This window comes from Hydra vulgaris, chromosome 10, assembly GCF_038396675.1.
Source record: "Hydra vulgaris chromosome 10, alternate assembly HydraT2T_AEP".
NCBI classification, from domain to species: domain Eukaryota; kingdom Metazoa; phylum Cnidaria; class Hydrozoa; order Anthoathecata; family Hydridae; genus Hydra; species Hydra vulgaris.
This window is the reverse complement of record NC_088929.1, coordinates 46,977,660-46,994,770: the sequence shown is the minus strand read 5'-3', so window position 1 is coordinate 46,994,770 and position 17,111 is coordinate 46,977,660. Positions and strand designations below refer to the sequence as shown.

Below are 17,111 nucleotides of genomic sequence, written 5' to 3'. Positions count from 1 at the left end.
TGTTATTACTGCTGTGTTCAAATATTGTTTGAACACACCAAAAAAAATCAAATACAATGATAATTTATTGTTGTTGCTTTTAATTTCAAAACATAGTCTATAAAGTGAATTCTATAAAATGTACCCCAAAAACAACAATAATACTTCCTTTCTTTTTGAGGGTGTTATAAAGATTTATAACTACTTGACAAAAAAAAACTTTTTTAGTATCTAGTTATAATCCATAGGTAAAAGAAAAACTATATTTTGCAAACTTATTCTCTGATATGGCTTCTAGGCTCCTACAAAACAAAGAAAACTACACACTTTTATAACTGAAATTTTACTCTAGTGCAAATACCAAAGGATTTAACAAATAAAAAACCCACTAAAGCTGTTTTAATTTATAGGCTGACATATTAGCTATCATAATTATCAAGTTTTTTGAATCCTGAATTTTTTTCTACATGCTAGGTCACTTAAGCCAACATTTTGGTTTTTGCGGTATGGTTGTTTTTGCGGTATGTATACCTGTAATGCCTGCAAACTCAACATATGCTCAAGACGTTTACACTTACAGACACTTGTGCATAATGCGATACAAATGGAACTAAGAAAATCTTAAACCACTAAAACATAGTCATAAAAAAATTTCATTGATTATGATTAAAAACGAAAGTATAATATTAAACGCTAATCCAAAAGTCAAGCAAAAGTTTTTTTGCGCATTGATGTCATTTTGTGGCAAAATAAATCTTAATGCATCAAGTTTCCTTTTGCATTTATCTTACATTTTTTTGATTAATTTAATTATGTTGCATAAAATTGCACAAAAAGATATAAAACCGGTACCGATATATCATTTCACGGAGTTTGTATTAATTACAATAGTAATAAATAAAGTTTTTGTCTTTATTAGAATATATCCCATAAAAATATTTTCTATATATCTTTTATAGCGATTTACGGAAAAGCCGCGCCTATCATTTTTAATGGTCTAAGAAGCAAATGACATAATTTTAGCAATCAGAAATTATCAAGAGAGGGGCAAATCTAAAATTGAAGATTCAAATTTTCCACTTGTCAATATATTTTGTGTTTTTTCAATCTTGTCAATTTTTTAAAATATAATAACATACCTACTAGAATTCAAAACAAAACAGCTTGAGCGAAAAAGACTTGTAATTATTAGAAAGTTTTACTATATATTACATACGATCCTGAATAAAATGTTATATAAGTGTATTTTTTTACATTTTATAAACAATATATTTAAACAAATAACATATTTGTTTTATATATTGTTTATATATGGATATTTAAGTTTAAAAAAAATTAGTTTATATTAAAAAATGATTTATATGCTTCTTTGCAAACACAAATATACTATACTTAAAATTTTTAAGTGCACTGAACTACAATTACTTTTAATTTTTTTGGTTTAGTGGCTTTTGTAGAGAGCTTTTAAATTTTATGTCTAACTATCTCATTTCAACATATTTGTTGTATTATCCATACTGCAGCTGTTTTTCAAAAAGCCTTAACGTAAAGAAAATCAATTTTGACTTTTTAACAAAATAAGCTAGTTTATTATGTGAACAAATGTTATTGAATACATATTTTCAAAGAGTTCTAAAAAAATGCATAAAAATTATTTGATTAAAAAACGTTTTACAAAGAGTTTCTCCTAATAATTTATTTTTAATTGCGTTTTTCTTGAAATATGTAATAAGCATTTATTATTAGGGTGTTTTGAAAAACGGCTGCAGCATGTATTTATAGTAAAAAATTTAATGTAACAAAAAAAAGTTTTATTTATCAAACTTTTAATTATCAAAAAAAAGTTTTAAAGTTTTTTCTAGCTACAGGCTTTTTTTTCTTTTTTTGCCTCCACAGCATCACCTTCTGGAGTAGCAGGACTGTCTTAATTAAATTCATACAAAAATGCTTTTACTTTTTTATCATTTTATGTTTAACAGTAATAATAGCAATATTATATACTATACCAATAAACCAATATACCATAAAATCGCCTAAGATCGGTCACTTAGTCTTTGAACATTCATTTACCATGCATAAACATAAAAATTTCAATTTTTTTTTCTGAAACATGATAATTGATATTGCAAAAATAAAAAAATAAAAAATAAAAACTGCTACTCAATATTTAATTTCAAATAAGAACATCTACTTTGAGCAAACTTCCAACACCATTTCATAAGTAAGATCACTATATAAATCATAATAATGCATCACGCCACAAATAATGAAAACTAATTTTTAAATGTTATTTTATTGTTTAATGATCATATAATATCAGGTAATACCAATAACAAAGAAGGGCGTTGTCCTTGGTTCTAAAAGAAAAGTTTTTTAAGGTGCCAAAGAAAACAACAAGGAGCGCATAAAAAAATGCCTTTTTAAATATAAATAATATTATTTTTTTTTTAATTATAATTAGTCAAATATTTTATCACACTGGCCTTCACTTTTCACTTTTTTTTTCCAGCTGCCCCAAGAAGTCTTTACAGTCTTATCACAGAGCTGACTTTTGCTATACCGCTGGTTAATAAAATTAAAAATATTATTTTCAATTAAGTTAAAAAGAAATTTTTCAATTAACAAAAAAAAATTACAAATTTGCTTTAAATAAGCTTTGTATGTTTATTGGCAATTCTTGTACATATCGTTGACCAAAGTAGAACAGCAAGATCTACACAACCAATCATCACAGGATTTGCAATGAATCCATAACTGTTGTTGAGCTGTAATTTTATCTCCAAAAAGAATAAAACAAGGTTGACATTTTTTTGAATTCAAAGAGCCGTCAGATTTACAGCGTGGATATATGGAAGTCGCTTTGGATTCTGATATAGTCGGAATTTTGATTACATCCACTATTGTTGTTTCTATTGTTTAATAGAAGGTTTGTTAAACAAACCAGCTTCCTTTGCCAAAAAGTTTTGATGACCTTAAATGCTCACAAGCAGTTGTGCATCATGTTAAAGGAGGTCTTTTGTTTTAATGAGCTTAAAAAAGTTAGTGTGGTTGAAGTTCTATGCTTTTGTATACTTGAAGGGTATTTCTGGAACTGTGGTTTCTGGTATAGGCAGTGTTGGTAAGGCTTGAGTACTTTGCACAAAATTGATCCAATAGCTAATTTTTCATTAGTTATTTTCTCCAAACACAAAGAAAAATACTTGTTGCTTTGAAGCCAGAACGCACATTTTCGCCGAAGAAGCTTTGGTCAATAAGCTGTTTGAACAACCCAAGATAGCTAGGTTTTGTGAAACCTTTGAAACTGTTTTGAATGAAATGTTTGTTCAGGAGCTGTAGCTGGTAGCTTAAAAATAATAATACTCTTCTCTTTTGCTAAGTGAATTAGTTCCAGCATTACATGTGAGACATGGCCATCTTGAAAAAGGACTTTGGATCCTTCTAGCTTGCGCAATGTGGGACAGATGTCTTTTCAAACCATTTCTTTTTAATGTCTTCTTTGGCATTTTTATGTGATATGTGTAACAGTTTTTGTATTTTATTTTACGTCTGATGACAATCTGTGCAAAAACAGGTCAAAATATTACAAAGAAAAGTTTAGTTTGTATGCAGCTGTTGTTTTATGCTTTAAATATATTTTAAATAAATATCTAAAATTGAATCATTTTCTTTCAAAAATTTTATCATTTGGTTTATAATTACATCAAATTGAGACCTGAAACTCTGCAGTAGTTTTAATATTATTAATTTCACACTTTTACAATTTTTCATGATCGATATAAAAAATTTCTTCACAAGGATAATATTCACAAGTTTAATTATTAATTGAAAAACTTGGTTAACCATGAATGCAAAGCTTTAACTTACTTCACTACAATGTCATTGGTGACAAATTTATGTACAATTTACATAGAGTATTCACCAATCTGGTCCTGTAGATTTATGACATAAATCTGCAGATTCATAATTTTCAATATCTGTTGAAGTACATTTTAAGCCAATCAATCAAAAACACAGAAAAAAAAGAAACTAATCCATATCCATTTTCCAGAAAAACTTTGAAAAAACTAAAAATCTTAAGAAATGTTAAAAAGTTAGAACTAATGATAAACAGTAATAAAAAAAAACAATTAATATCCTTGGTAATTAAAAATCAGTGTATTGACTGTTATATTTTTATTTTTCATACTAACACAGAAAGTCACAGATAGACACCATCGAAGAAAGACACCATAGAAAGACACAAAAAGTCTTCTAGTGTCTATGCGTCTTTTAAAAAAAAATCTAAAAAAAACATGGTCTTTTAAAAAATAACTTTTCATTATATTGCAACTTTTACAGTATAAAAAGTTTTTGTTTTTGACTCATTTAATCAAAACTTAAACTTCTTCTCACTCACTTTAATAAAAACTCACTTGAACTTCACTCACTTTAATAAAAACTCACTTAAACTCACTCACTTTAATAAAAACTCACTTAAGCTTCTATAAAAAAAATTTTCACAAATAGGAAAACTAAAATCCTCTACTGAAAATACTAATAATAGAAAAATAATATAATGTAACATCTTATATAATACTAATAATGTATGAAAATACTAATAATGGAAAAATAATAATGTAACATCTTATAAAACTTATAAGTATGTTAGCATTCTATTATCTACCAGTGCATTTGAAAATAGACGAGCCTTAAATCTTGTGATTTCTAAGCATGGGCATTAGATGGTCCGTTAAAAACATTTAATTTCTGTTGTGTTAAAAAAATTAACGAAATTTCCGTTAAAATCCATTATGTTAAAATTTTTTAATGGTAATTTTCCGTCAACGGCCATTAACTTGTTTTAACTCGTTAAAATAAGTTAACTCGTTGATGTATCTTTTAAAAAAACGGATATTAAACCCCATTTTTTTTCGTTTTTTCCGTTTTTTTAAAAGATACAACAAAACACATATGTATATTTTTAAATGTAAACAAAGTAATATTGAAAATTAAAAGTCGCAAATCAGATAAAATCTATACTTTTAAAAGCAAACAAAATAATATTAAAACACCTTGACCGAGTTGTCCATTGTAAAAAAATAAAAGCTATCACTCTTCTTCTTTTTCATTCACAGAATCGATCAATTTCCAGTTTTTCACTTTAATACTCTCAAAGTTGTTATTGCAAAACACCAATTAGGCGGGGTGAATAAAAATAAGCAATTGCTTTTACTCAGTAATTGGTCAGCTTTACGCAAATAAAAACTTCAGCAGTTTTGGTCAAACTTTTATTTAAGTAAAGCAATTTACTCAGTAATTTGGTCAAACTTTTATTCATGTAAGCAATTTACTCAGTAATTGCTCAGCTTTACGTGAATAAAATCTTAAAAAAAATACTGAAATTTTTATTCACGTAAAGCTGACCAATTACTGAAAAAACGTAATTGCTCATTTTTATTCACCCAGCCTATTGTCTTATTGTGTCAGTGCAAAGGTTTTCTCTGCTAAAAGTTGCAATATTTCCTGACAAACTGAAAACCGGAGTATAATCAATTAAAAAAGATATCTGAAAATGCAGGCTATACTCCAGTTTTTAAATCACCAAAAAACCTTCAACAATTAATAACTCAAAAAAACAAGCCTCGACTTCCCGACAACTCTTACCCAGGAGTCTACAAACTGGAGTGTTCGTGTAGGAAGTTCTATGTAGGTGAAACAAAACTCAAGATTTCAACTCGCATTTGCCGAAATCAAAAACATACTTTTGAGGAAAAATGGAAAAATTTGGCCGTAGCGGGGCATTCCAGAAATTGCTATGGTACCTTTGGCTGGAATAAAAACAACACGGTTAAAGTAGAGGTAGACTATTTTAAGAGAAAAGTGAGAGAGTCCTTGGAAATACAGTTTCACCAGTGTTCTCCAAATGAAGGCGCTTTGAATTAAGACAACGGTGATTACGTTCCATCGTCATTTTGGAAACCTTATTTTTCTTATTTAAGACGCAAGAAAAAAATTTATAAGGATAAGTTTACATACTATACCAAATGTTTCAACTTAATTAAATTTTATAAAAACTTATCTAAGGTGTTAACTTTTAAAAATTAAACTTTAATTTTTAAAAGAAAAAATTAAATTTTTCTAAAACAGCTCCTCGATAATATGGGTGTAGAAAATGTGCAACTCTGTTACTAAAATCCTCTGAACCGCATTTTAGTGCTTTATTTTCAATTTCAGTAAACAAGGATTCAATAAAAGCTCGGTAATAAAGTAACATCTTCATTTTTTTATTTGTAAGGTGCACGGTAATATTATAAAAAGCTGCTATAACATTTTGAATCGTCAGAGCGTTATCAGCTGAAAGCATATCACTTATTTTTTAAAATTCTGTCAAGATCGGTAAAAGTTGATTCAATATAACAAGGTGTCTAGCATCAGGAATTATTTTTTGTAACTCTGAGACAACTTTTGAGTCTCTAATAGACTCTAGAGCTGATCTTAATTTCAATACCGATTCCACCATCATGCTGTGGCTGTTCCATCGCGTTTTAGCGGGAGCGATTACTTTAACATAAGGTAGTATAAAAGAAGCAAATATCATGTTATATTACAACTAATTGAATATTATGATAGAAATTTAGGCACAAAGTAAGTAAAAAAAACCAACCATCAAGTTTATTGCATTCTTTTTAAATTTCTTTACAGGTTAAGAATGATTGATGAGTTTTAGAAAAAAGTTTTATGCAGATGTCAAGAGCATCTTAAATTTCATTAACCTTTTCAAATAAATTTTGTTTCATTGTTTTTATTGCTCTACCTAAACAAGTATTAATCCTATGATCGTAACACAATTTAGCATAAGTTACATGCTTTGAAAGCGTCATTGCTTTTATCATGTTGCTTGCAGCATCAGTTATCATCACTTTTGTTTTGCTTTCAAGCCGACTGACTCAATCATTTTGTCTATTCCATTAGCAATATGTTGTGCAGTATGGCGTTCTGAAAACTCTTCACAGCTAACAATAAACTTTCTCAAAGTGTAATCATCAGCAAAGTAATGTAGAGTTAAAGTAATAAATGAATCTACTGCTCTAGAGGTCAAGCAGTCAATGGTAAATCCTACCCCATCTACATTTTTTAGTTCAATTGTCAACTTTTTATCTAATGTTGCCTTCATATTCCGATACATCATAGGTAACTTGTACTTAGAAAATGTTGTCCTACTTTTTATATTAGCACGGGGATCAAAACCATCATTTTGATCAACTGAATTTTTTAATTCTTTTTCAACTAATAATTTATACAAAGATGAATGAGTTATTTTTAAGTGGTATCTCATACTAGATGTTGAACCCTTAGCAAGATTGTAAACTTTTTGACATTTTTTGCAAATTGCGTTGGCAACTACTTCTCCATCTTTATTAGTTAGTTCTTTTTTAAAACAATCCCAAATAACAGAACATGTTATTGGCATTTTACATACAATAAAAAAACTAATATATAAAAAAAATGTCATTAAACAATACCGATAATATGCTTTATTTATTATAATAATAAAATGACATTTGGAAAATGAAATAAATTTAATAAAGTCAACTAACTGAAATTTATTAGTTAGAAACTTTTTTTTTTTTTTAATTATTTAAATTTTAAATTATATATTTAAACTCAATTTATAAGTTTAACAAGTGTACAAAAATGTTTTAAATTTTTCATTAAAGCTGTAAGATAATATTTTGATAAATTTTTATTAATATATTTATAAAATTTCTTTTGAAAAAAACTTTATAAAATTTTCTGTTATATAAAATTTTTGCTAAAAATTTCAAAACCTTTAGTTCGATAATCGAACTGTATATTTCGAAACTTTTTTTGCTCCTTGTCGTTCATTCAACTGAACGTCAATTAAATGATCAATTAATTTTTATTTTTAAACAACTTAAAAAATTTTTTTTATATATAAAACTAATAAATTAACAGAAATTAACAGAATCAACGGAAATTCATGAAAAAATATCAATCCTTTAAAAAATTTTAACAGATATTTTCTGTTAATACTGTTCGTTAAAATTTTTTAACGTAACGGACGTTAACGGTAACAGAAGGATTTACCAGACGAAAAAATCAAACGCTTAGTGATTCCTTAATGACCTTAAATTTATTATGAATAAGTTAAAAAATTATAACTTCAAGTAATTATATAATTTATTTTAAAACAAAATTAATCTTAATACAGTTTAAAAAAAAAACACTGAAAACCTTTAAACGCAATTTTCTAATACATTTTGTGAACTCTGAATCGTAACATGAATAAAAAAAAAAGTTTGCAACCCAAACCCCTTGTCGATGCCATTGCACGTTCTTGCTATTTAGTCAGTCAATGTATGTACTGAAGCTTCCGTAGCTCTCTGCTGTTTCAGAGCTGAGAATATTGAATGTGTGTATGCTATTACTCTCATGACCCATGAATTCTTATTCTCATAATTCATGAAACACATGATATAGTTTAGGGTTTCCAAAAAATCGCGTTTATAAAAAAATGCGGTTTTGGTTTTAATTTAAAAAAAAATGTGGTTAACCCTGGCTTTCAATTTTTCTTGTTAAATAATAAAACTTATGTAAGTTTATCTTGCATTATTTATTAAAAAAATTATTTAAACAAAGTGTTCTAACATGTTTATATTTCGAAAAACAACTTACAATGCCTTATTTTTATTGTAAAAAATTTTTAAGAAAACTAAAGAATTGAACAATGCATCAGAATATTGTGATCTGATCTTTGTGCAGAAACTAGTGCAGCTAGAAAAAACGCGTTTGACATTTGTTGAGGTGGGGCTCTATAGAGAGTATTGCATTGAAAATTTTTTTAAGATTTTTTGTTCTTTTGCCCGTATTTCGGTACAACAAAAACTTTTGCTTAAGCCATTTGAATTGATCAGTAAATTTTGGCAAGTATTTGATGCTATCTTTATTTAGAAGTGCATTTAATTCATCCTTAAGAGAAACAGGTGAACTTTTAAATGCTGTACATGGTGCTTCAGCTAGTAGTGGTTCCTCATGATTAGAAGTAAATCCAAAAAACCTACACGCAAGTTTTTCAGCAAAATTTAAAGTATTTTTTAATAGATCAACTGAAGGATCTTTTAGGCACTTTAACAACTGCATAACATTTCCACTAATTCTTTCATCGATGCGCTTTTTTAAATTTGAATGTAATAAAGATGCAATTTCTGTATCCATGACAAATAGTTTTGCAAGCATGAATTTAAGAACAGTATCTGTTGTCAATAACATTGCATCTTCTCTGCTAAGGAATTCCACTGCTGGTTTTGCTGGCTTAAAAGTGGGATGTAATAAAGTTAATGACTCAAAATCTAGCTTGTTGATTCATCAAGAGCATTTAATTCAGTAAATGTCTGGAATAAACATTTCTTAGTTTTTAACAAAAATGCAGTCATTGAAAAAAGTGAATTCCAACGGTAACGAACATCTAGATGCAGTTCAATTTCTTTACTGAATTCCTCAACTATCTTCTGGAAAATTTGATTGCAAACTGATGAATTTTTTATGAACTTCCCTACTTTTTGTATATTCATCAAAATTTCAGAGTAGTCGACATTAGTTTCATTGTTTACTGATTCAAAACTAAAATTATTCAGAAGAAGATGAAAATGAAATTGTAAATTTCATTTTCATCTTCTTCTGAATCACTGTCCACTTCCTTGGGAACTGGTACATTTGTGTCTTTATTTTTCTTGTACGTGTCATATACACCAAGATTAACTGCATGATTAAAGCAAAACTGATCAACAATGTCCGTTAACTGCATGAGCGTCATGTTGATTGCTGCACCATCTTGAGTAGAACCTACTAGATGAGAAATGCAAGGAAAATTTTTGTTGGACACAAGCCTGTTAACACTAGTTAGTTTGGTGAAGGTCAAAGTTCAAGAACTATAGTAAGATGCAACAGGTTTGAGCGGAAAAACATGTTCTACACTTTTTCATAACAGGTATTGTTCATTTGGGTTGTGTTGGAATGGGTGATAACACTACTAGTCAATATTATTTGAGAAATTGTTTAAAACTTGTTATGCAGGAAATAACTAAGCAAAGTCCTGTAAAATGCACTCAAAACTTTAAATATCTCCATGATAAAGCTTGACCCCATGTTATTCAAATCACAAATTATCTTAACCAAACTACCATTACAGTGAAACTAGTTCTGATGCACTTGCCAGTCTTAGCTCCATCCAACTTTTGGCTATTCAATTTAATACAAAAAAATCTGGATAAATATACTGATGTCGAAACTTAAAAAAACCACATAACCAAGCTACTTCAAAGTATAACTAAAGATAAAGATATATATAAGATTATAAAAACATTTTTGATAAATGGCCTGAAAGGAAGCAACTTTGTTTAACTAACTGGACATTATTAAAAAATTTAATAAAATGAAATTTAAAAAACTTATTTTATTTTATAGGGGATTCTTTTCTAATGACCTAAGTATATATATATGCTATTTAATATAGTATGTAATAAATGTACATAAAAATTCTTTTACCTAATGTAAGTAAACTTTTGTTAATATTACTTGACTCCACAAAAGCTTTACCAGCGCTTTTGGATATTTTCACTCTTTCACTACCTAAAACACAGATTAAGTTATTTTTTAACACATGAAAATAAAAATTTGAAGGTAAAAAAAAAGTGTTGTAAAAGACAAATTGAAATGAAAAAATTGAAAAACTTGATTATATTTTCATATTGTATGTTATAAAATACAGATACCTAAAATACATACATTACAACCTTAAATGTTAAAAAAAAGCAAAAAAAAAACTTTAATGTATTTCATTAACTTTTTGCTTCATTTACTTCAAAGTGTTTATTAACTTTTATAGTATTTAATCACTTTTTCATTTTTTTTATAATTCAAAATATTTATAAAGTATATACATATATGTATATATATATATATATATATATATATATATATATATATATATATATATATATATATATATATATATATATATATATATATTGCATATATAATATATTTAAATATAAAATAAGCTATAAAGTTGCATATCCCATCAACAACTGATCCAATAATGGTTAAAAAAGAGTTATGATTCACCTCAGAAGTCAAAGTAGCTGTAAAAAGATAACAAGTTATTGAACAAAAATAAAGCCTCAGGGCACCACTCTCACAAATTGTTACAAAAAAAAAATACAAAGCCGCATGTAAAGAAGTAAAAAAAATCATTAAACAGACTATATACACATTTATAATAAACATTTGAGAAGTTTGTAATTCAAAATCTGATCCAAAGAAGTTACATGCATTTGTCTGCTGTAAAAAGCAAGTTAACGAACTAGCGTCATTCTCTAACTGTGGAAAAAATCCAATATCAAACCAATTTTCAAACAAAGCAGCAGATTTAAGGCAAGAAACTACAGACCAACATCTGTGCTGTGCAAGGTTATGGAGAGTTAAATGCACGATTGGATAATGACATTTGCGACAACACATAAGTTAACCAACAAAGCACAATAAAACGTGTGATATTTCGAAACATGTGATATTCTTACAGAAACTTTCCATCTTGGCTGGGCAGCAGACCTGACACATTAATTTTGCCAAAGCCTTTGGCAATTCCTCTAATAAAATTAATCACCACAGTAAATTGTACACAGATAAAAATAAAATTATAGCCATTATTAAGTTGAATCTCAATGCGCAGACTTTTCAAGCAGATATTGATGCTGCAGTCGATTGGTCCCATGAATGGCGTGCAGTTGTTTAAAATTGCTGAGTAAATTAAAGATCTTCCTTCCTGCAAAGGCAGCTCTCCAAATTTATCAACAAATGATTGTTGCAATATTAACATACAATTCCAACATCAATCGTAATTTTACAGCAACACACAAAGCCAAACTAAGTTCATTTGACAGAAGAGAAAACGATATAATTCGAGACTCATGATTATTTGTAAAAAAAATTTTAAATAATGAACATTATGAAAATTTTACTAATCACTCAAAACCATTAAACACAAGAAATATACCAGACAAAGAACATTGCTGAGACTTAATTAAAACTCAGAATGAAAACTCTTTTTACTTTACAGGAGCAAAACTTTTTAACAAGTTACCTTCGAACCTTTGAGCACTTTTTAACTTCGAACATTAGAAATACAGCAGAACTAACATCATTTAAAAAAAAACTAAACAACCACGTTTTTTTAAAACAGCATTGACGTACACTTTACTAATTTTAATACTTTCTATACTTTTTGTTAATTTTGATAATTACAATTTCTGTTTTGAGTTTTAGTTTTTAAACAGGATACATGTTGATAACAGTTTTTATAACTGACAGTGTATATCCTGTATAAATATGATTTTAATAACAATAATAATAATGGCAAATGCATTTATAACTGAAAAATGTAAAGTAATGCATGCTGGTTCTTGCAAGAAAGTCCAAGCAAGAGTTTCCAATGGCGAATGTTGATGGCAGAAGTAGGCAACTAGGTAACAACCACAAAACGAAATTAAGAACTTTTGTATTGGATAACCTAATTGCTTAAGGTCAAACAGAAACTGCCGCCTCAACTGCAAACAGTATGCTTGGCCAGCTTAAAAAGGCTTTATGCAATCATGATTTCATACTATGGGATACTCTCTACTTAACATATATCCACCCTCTTCTTCTTCAATTTGCCGCACAATTATGCTCACCATTTCTGAAAGCTGACATTGCAATCCTTGAATAAGTACAGAAATTAGTGACAAAAACTATTGCAGCAATCAAACATTTATCATATCAGGAGAGACTACTACAACTCGTGATTACCACCCAAGAATAAAGATAAACACATGGAGACTTCATTTTACAGTTTAAAATATTGAACAATAAAGAAAAAATAAATATTACATGGACATTTCTTCAACAGTCATTAAAAAAGCTTTATCACAAGAAGTTATAAATTTCCTACAGTTAACTCCTTCAAGGACTTAATTGTTTCCACCTATAATAATTTGTAGAAGATTTGTAGAAAAAACATGTATATTTGTAGTAAAAAAAACATGCATATTTGTAGAACAAAAAAAAATTATTAGACCTTCCATAAAAGGGTCTAAAAAGTCTAAGAGGGCCTCATTAGAAGTCCTGAAATAAAAGATTAGAAGAACCAGCCTAAATATGAAAACATCTTTCCACACAAGAACGAATAGGAGATTTACAGAGGTAGAAAATGGAATCAGAATTAAGAAATGGAAAGCATGATAAAACGAGACAACGTTAGCAGATGCTAACTCTGGATTGCATATATGGTTTCTATGAGTGATTAGAGGTAAATGATAACGTGAGAAGACTTAAAGTAGAGTATTTAAATTAGAGGACATAATAAGAGTGTTGCCATTAATTTAATAACTATTATCAGAATAAAAAACACCAACAAACTGTAAGCTCTAAGTTGTCATTTAAGAAATATCTAATAGGACTTAAACAAGTGTGTTTAAAAACAGATTTACAGAGATCAGACAACTTTATTTTAATAATATATACAAAATATTTATAGAATATAATAAATATATTATAAATAATTATATTTTATATATTCATTTATATTAATTATACAATGAAACTGTAAATGCTAAATTTTCAATTATAAAAATAATTTTTTTATAAATAGTATTACAAAATTAACATACCTGCTAAATCAACAAAGTTTATTTTTCCATGTTTTATAACATTAGAATTATGCTGTAAAAAAGTCATTACAAAAATTTATTATTAAAGTTATTATTTCAAAAATTATAATTATTATTAATAGTTATTTTATATTCTAAATAATATAGATATATAGATAACAGTTAAATCATAATGTAAATAATAATAATAATAAAAATAACAACTGTTGTAATAATTTTGAATAAACTTTGTTTTTATACTTGAAATTGTCACCATTATAAATTGAGAAGTCAAATTTTCACTTTTTTTTTTTTTTTAAATATATATTCACCTCCCTAAGGCTGAGAAATCCATTACAGACGAGGAGGCTACTTAATTGAGGTTATCACCCTCTCTATAACTGTGAAACACGAACCTTGACAAACAAGGTCACTAATTCAATAAGAAGTATTTGTTAGTCAAATTCTCTAAAATAATTTTCATATAATTTTAACCAATCAAATTTATTACTACTAAATTTGTGATCTTTCACTTCATGATAAATTTGAAATATTTACTAGTTAAATTTAACAAAAATTACAGAAAATATGAATACATAGTGTCGCACAAAATAAACTTAATTCTTACAGATAACTTTTTTGCAGTATGTTGACATTAAATTAGCTATTTCTATGACAATTCAATATGGGATTTATGATCTTCATAGCACATAAGAATGCAAACTTTTTCAGACAACTCAAGCCAGAAATTAATTTTGTATTGTAGTTGTTGATTCAGGTTTCTAATGACACGTTTTAAAGTTATTGAAATTTTTAAAATCTTTAGTTTTTAAATACTTTGTAAATATTTATGAAAATATATTACTCAAAAACTATTCAAAAAAAAGTTTTATGAAAAAAAAAAAATACTTAAGATTAGATAAAATTAAATTTAAAAAAACTAATTTTATTTTACTATTATCCTTAATTTAAATTCTAATATATTTAAATTTTAATCTAAACTTTAAATACTTTTAGTAAACTTAACTCAAATATTTGTAACTCCAACAACTTTAATATTATATATCTATACATAATATTATATTTATCTTATAATTAAATCAAATCTTTTTCTCTTTTCTACAAATACTATCATGGCCGCTGCTCAAAGGAGCTTTCATCTCTAGTTCCATCAACCAAAACTCATTCTCGCTTGACTGGTCATTCATCCAAGTCTCATTCTTTTACCTGTCCAAAAACTTTTATTTTTCTAGCTTTTTTTACCGCAACTCTTTGGAACTCTTCATGTTTTCCTGACTCATACAACTTTTAAGTCTTCTGTCAACTGTTTTCTTGCTCTAAACTCTATTATTTTTTTCTACTAACTCCCAACTTAATAGTGGTTGCTTGCAGCCTTGTTGGGAGTGAACCAGAATAAAAATTAAAAATATATATTATTGATAATTAATACATTTATTGATAAAAAATATTAGTTATTCATAAAATACATTTAAATACAAGTAAAAAGTTTAAATGACGTTTTACTCATACCTCAACTCCATCTAAAAATAGTATCAGCATACTATGACTACGACTGGAATAGTCATTTAACAAGTGCTGGCCCACTTGACGCATTGCACTTCCTAGTAGAAAAAATTAATAACTCATTTAAATGATAGAAAAATATTTTAGTTTATTAATAAATTTTTTTTGTTTATTACAAAAATACTATAAAACTATTATTAACTTAAATTAAATTTAAAAAAATTATTCTTTAACTTGCAGTTTCTTTTAAGAATGAAACTGGCATACTTAAGATATACATATAGAAATTAGTTACCTTCAGATAATACATCAAAAAGATGGTTTAGTTCACGACATTCTACTTTAGTCAGGTTCTCAGCATAAAATCCGTCCTTTGAACACCATCTAACAGGTAATGAATTTTGATTGGAAGTGTTTATCAAATCTTTAACCTTATAAAAACATTACATTATCATTGTCATCATCATTATCACCATTATCATTATCATCATCATCATCCTCACCATTATCATCATCATCATCATCATTAATAAAATATAATACTTTTTCATTGTATATTTCGAGAAATGAAGCTTTAATAGAATATTCTATATCAGTTTTCAACTTGATTTGCTCAAATAAATATTTAAAAGACCTAAAAAAAAAAAAAAAAATATTAAATATATTGATTACAAAAAAAAAGAGGAAAAATTATGTTTAATTCTCATACTTAGTATGTTAATAATATGATTATTAATTTAAAAGGAATACTTTAATTTTAGTTAAATTAATTTGATGTTTTATTTTAAATATATTTTAATACAAGCTTTAATAATATTTATTAAAACTTTTTAATGTTTTTAAATTTGCTTATTATAAGGACTAACTATAGTTAAAGTTTTGAGGAATTTTTAAATATTTGTGAATATAAGATGAGATTTAATTTTGAAGGAAAATTATTATTGATTTATATCAATAATAATATCATAATATATATATATTAAAGATGAGTTCAAATCAAAGTAAAAAAATATTTAAAAGATTATTTATCATATTAAAAATATCTGATCATGCTAAAATCATGATCATGCTCTGATCTGATCATGCTCAAGTCTTAAAATAAAATTAGCTTTATTTTAAAAAATACAAAAAAATTGAGAAACAGAAAAACTGTTCATTAATTTTTAATTAACTGTAGGTATTAATGGCACTTTAGCCGATTACTATTTATAACTTACCAAAATTAGGAACTTAATTGCAGGAAAAAATTTAGGAAATTAATAGAGAATTTCAATGGATTTGGGATTAAAAAGTTTTACAATATTTATGTTATGTTATGAATAGGATCTCTCTTAAAAATTTTTGGCAAAACCTGCTAAAATGGATTTCTATATGTTAGGACCTGATCAACCAACAGTACTGTTAATATGCAGGAATTAGATCTGACAACCCAGATTAATTTTTAAAAAGAAACAGTATAAAATGTGTTCTTTGAAATTTTATTATTAATTTAAACCTAACATTTATTAAAAAAATAATATTGATACGCTGAAAAATCCATAGAATAATCTCATTTCCATGCTAATTAATTGGTAGATTACTAGTAAATTAATTTTATTTTTTAAATTAATTTCATATTTTTTGTAGATAATTCAATATAACAGATAATTAAATACATTCAAATTAAAATAATAATGCACCTGATACAACAAAAACAGATACAATAAAAAATATAAAATACTTTTTATTTAAAAAAGTGAATTATTATTTAAGAAGGTAAAATCGTTGTTTAAAAAAAAAAAATTATTTTTTTTATTTTTTCAATTCTAGTATTTGTAAGGAATAAAAACACGTTGGACTGATTTTAGAAATTTTAGAAGTTAATAGAATTTTAAAAAGAGTTGTTGCTGTTTTTAAAATTAAATAAACATTGAACAGTTGAAC

The 17,111-nt window shown here is 26.6% G+C and overlaps 1 protein-coding gene across 3 annotated transcripts in view; it reads right to left on the bottom strand.

The window, feature by feature from the left end:
- Positions 1-17,111, bottom strand: part of LOC100199751 (kinesin-like protein KIF12) — a 75,641-nt gene that overhangs the window by 29,547 nt on the left and 28,983 nt on the right. For all 3 annotated transcript variants that reach the window (XM_065808166.1, XM_065808167.1, XM_065808168.1), the window contains exons 9-13: positions 15,732-15,822; positions 15,484-15,619; positions 15,195-15,286; positions 13,686-13,737; positions 10,525-10,608 (exon numbers count right to left, since the gene is read on the bottom strand). In XM_065808166.1, the coding sequence (XP_065664238.1) occupies positions 10,525-10,608; positions 13,686-13,737; positions 15,195-15,286; positions 15,484-15,619; positions 15,732-15,822 (455 nt within the window). The remainder of the gene's footprint in view (positions 1-10,524; positions 10,609-13,685; positions 13,738-15,194; positions 15,287-15,483; positions 15,620-15,731; positions 15,823-17,111) is intronic.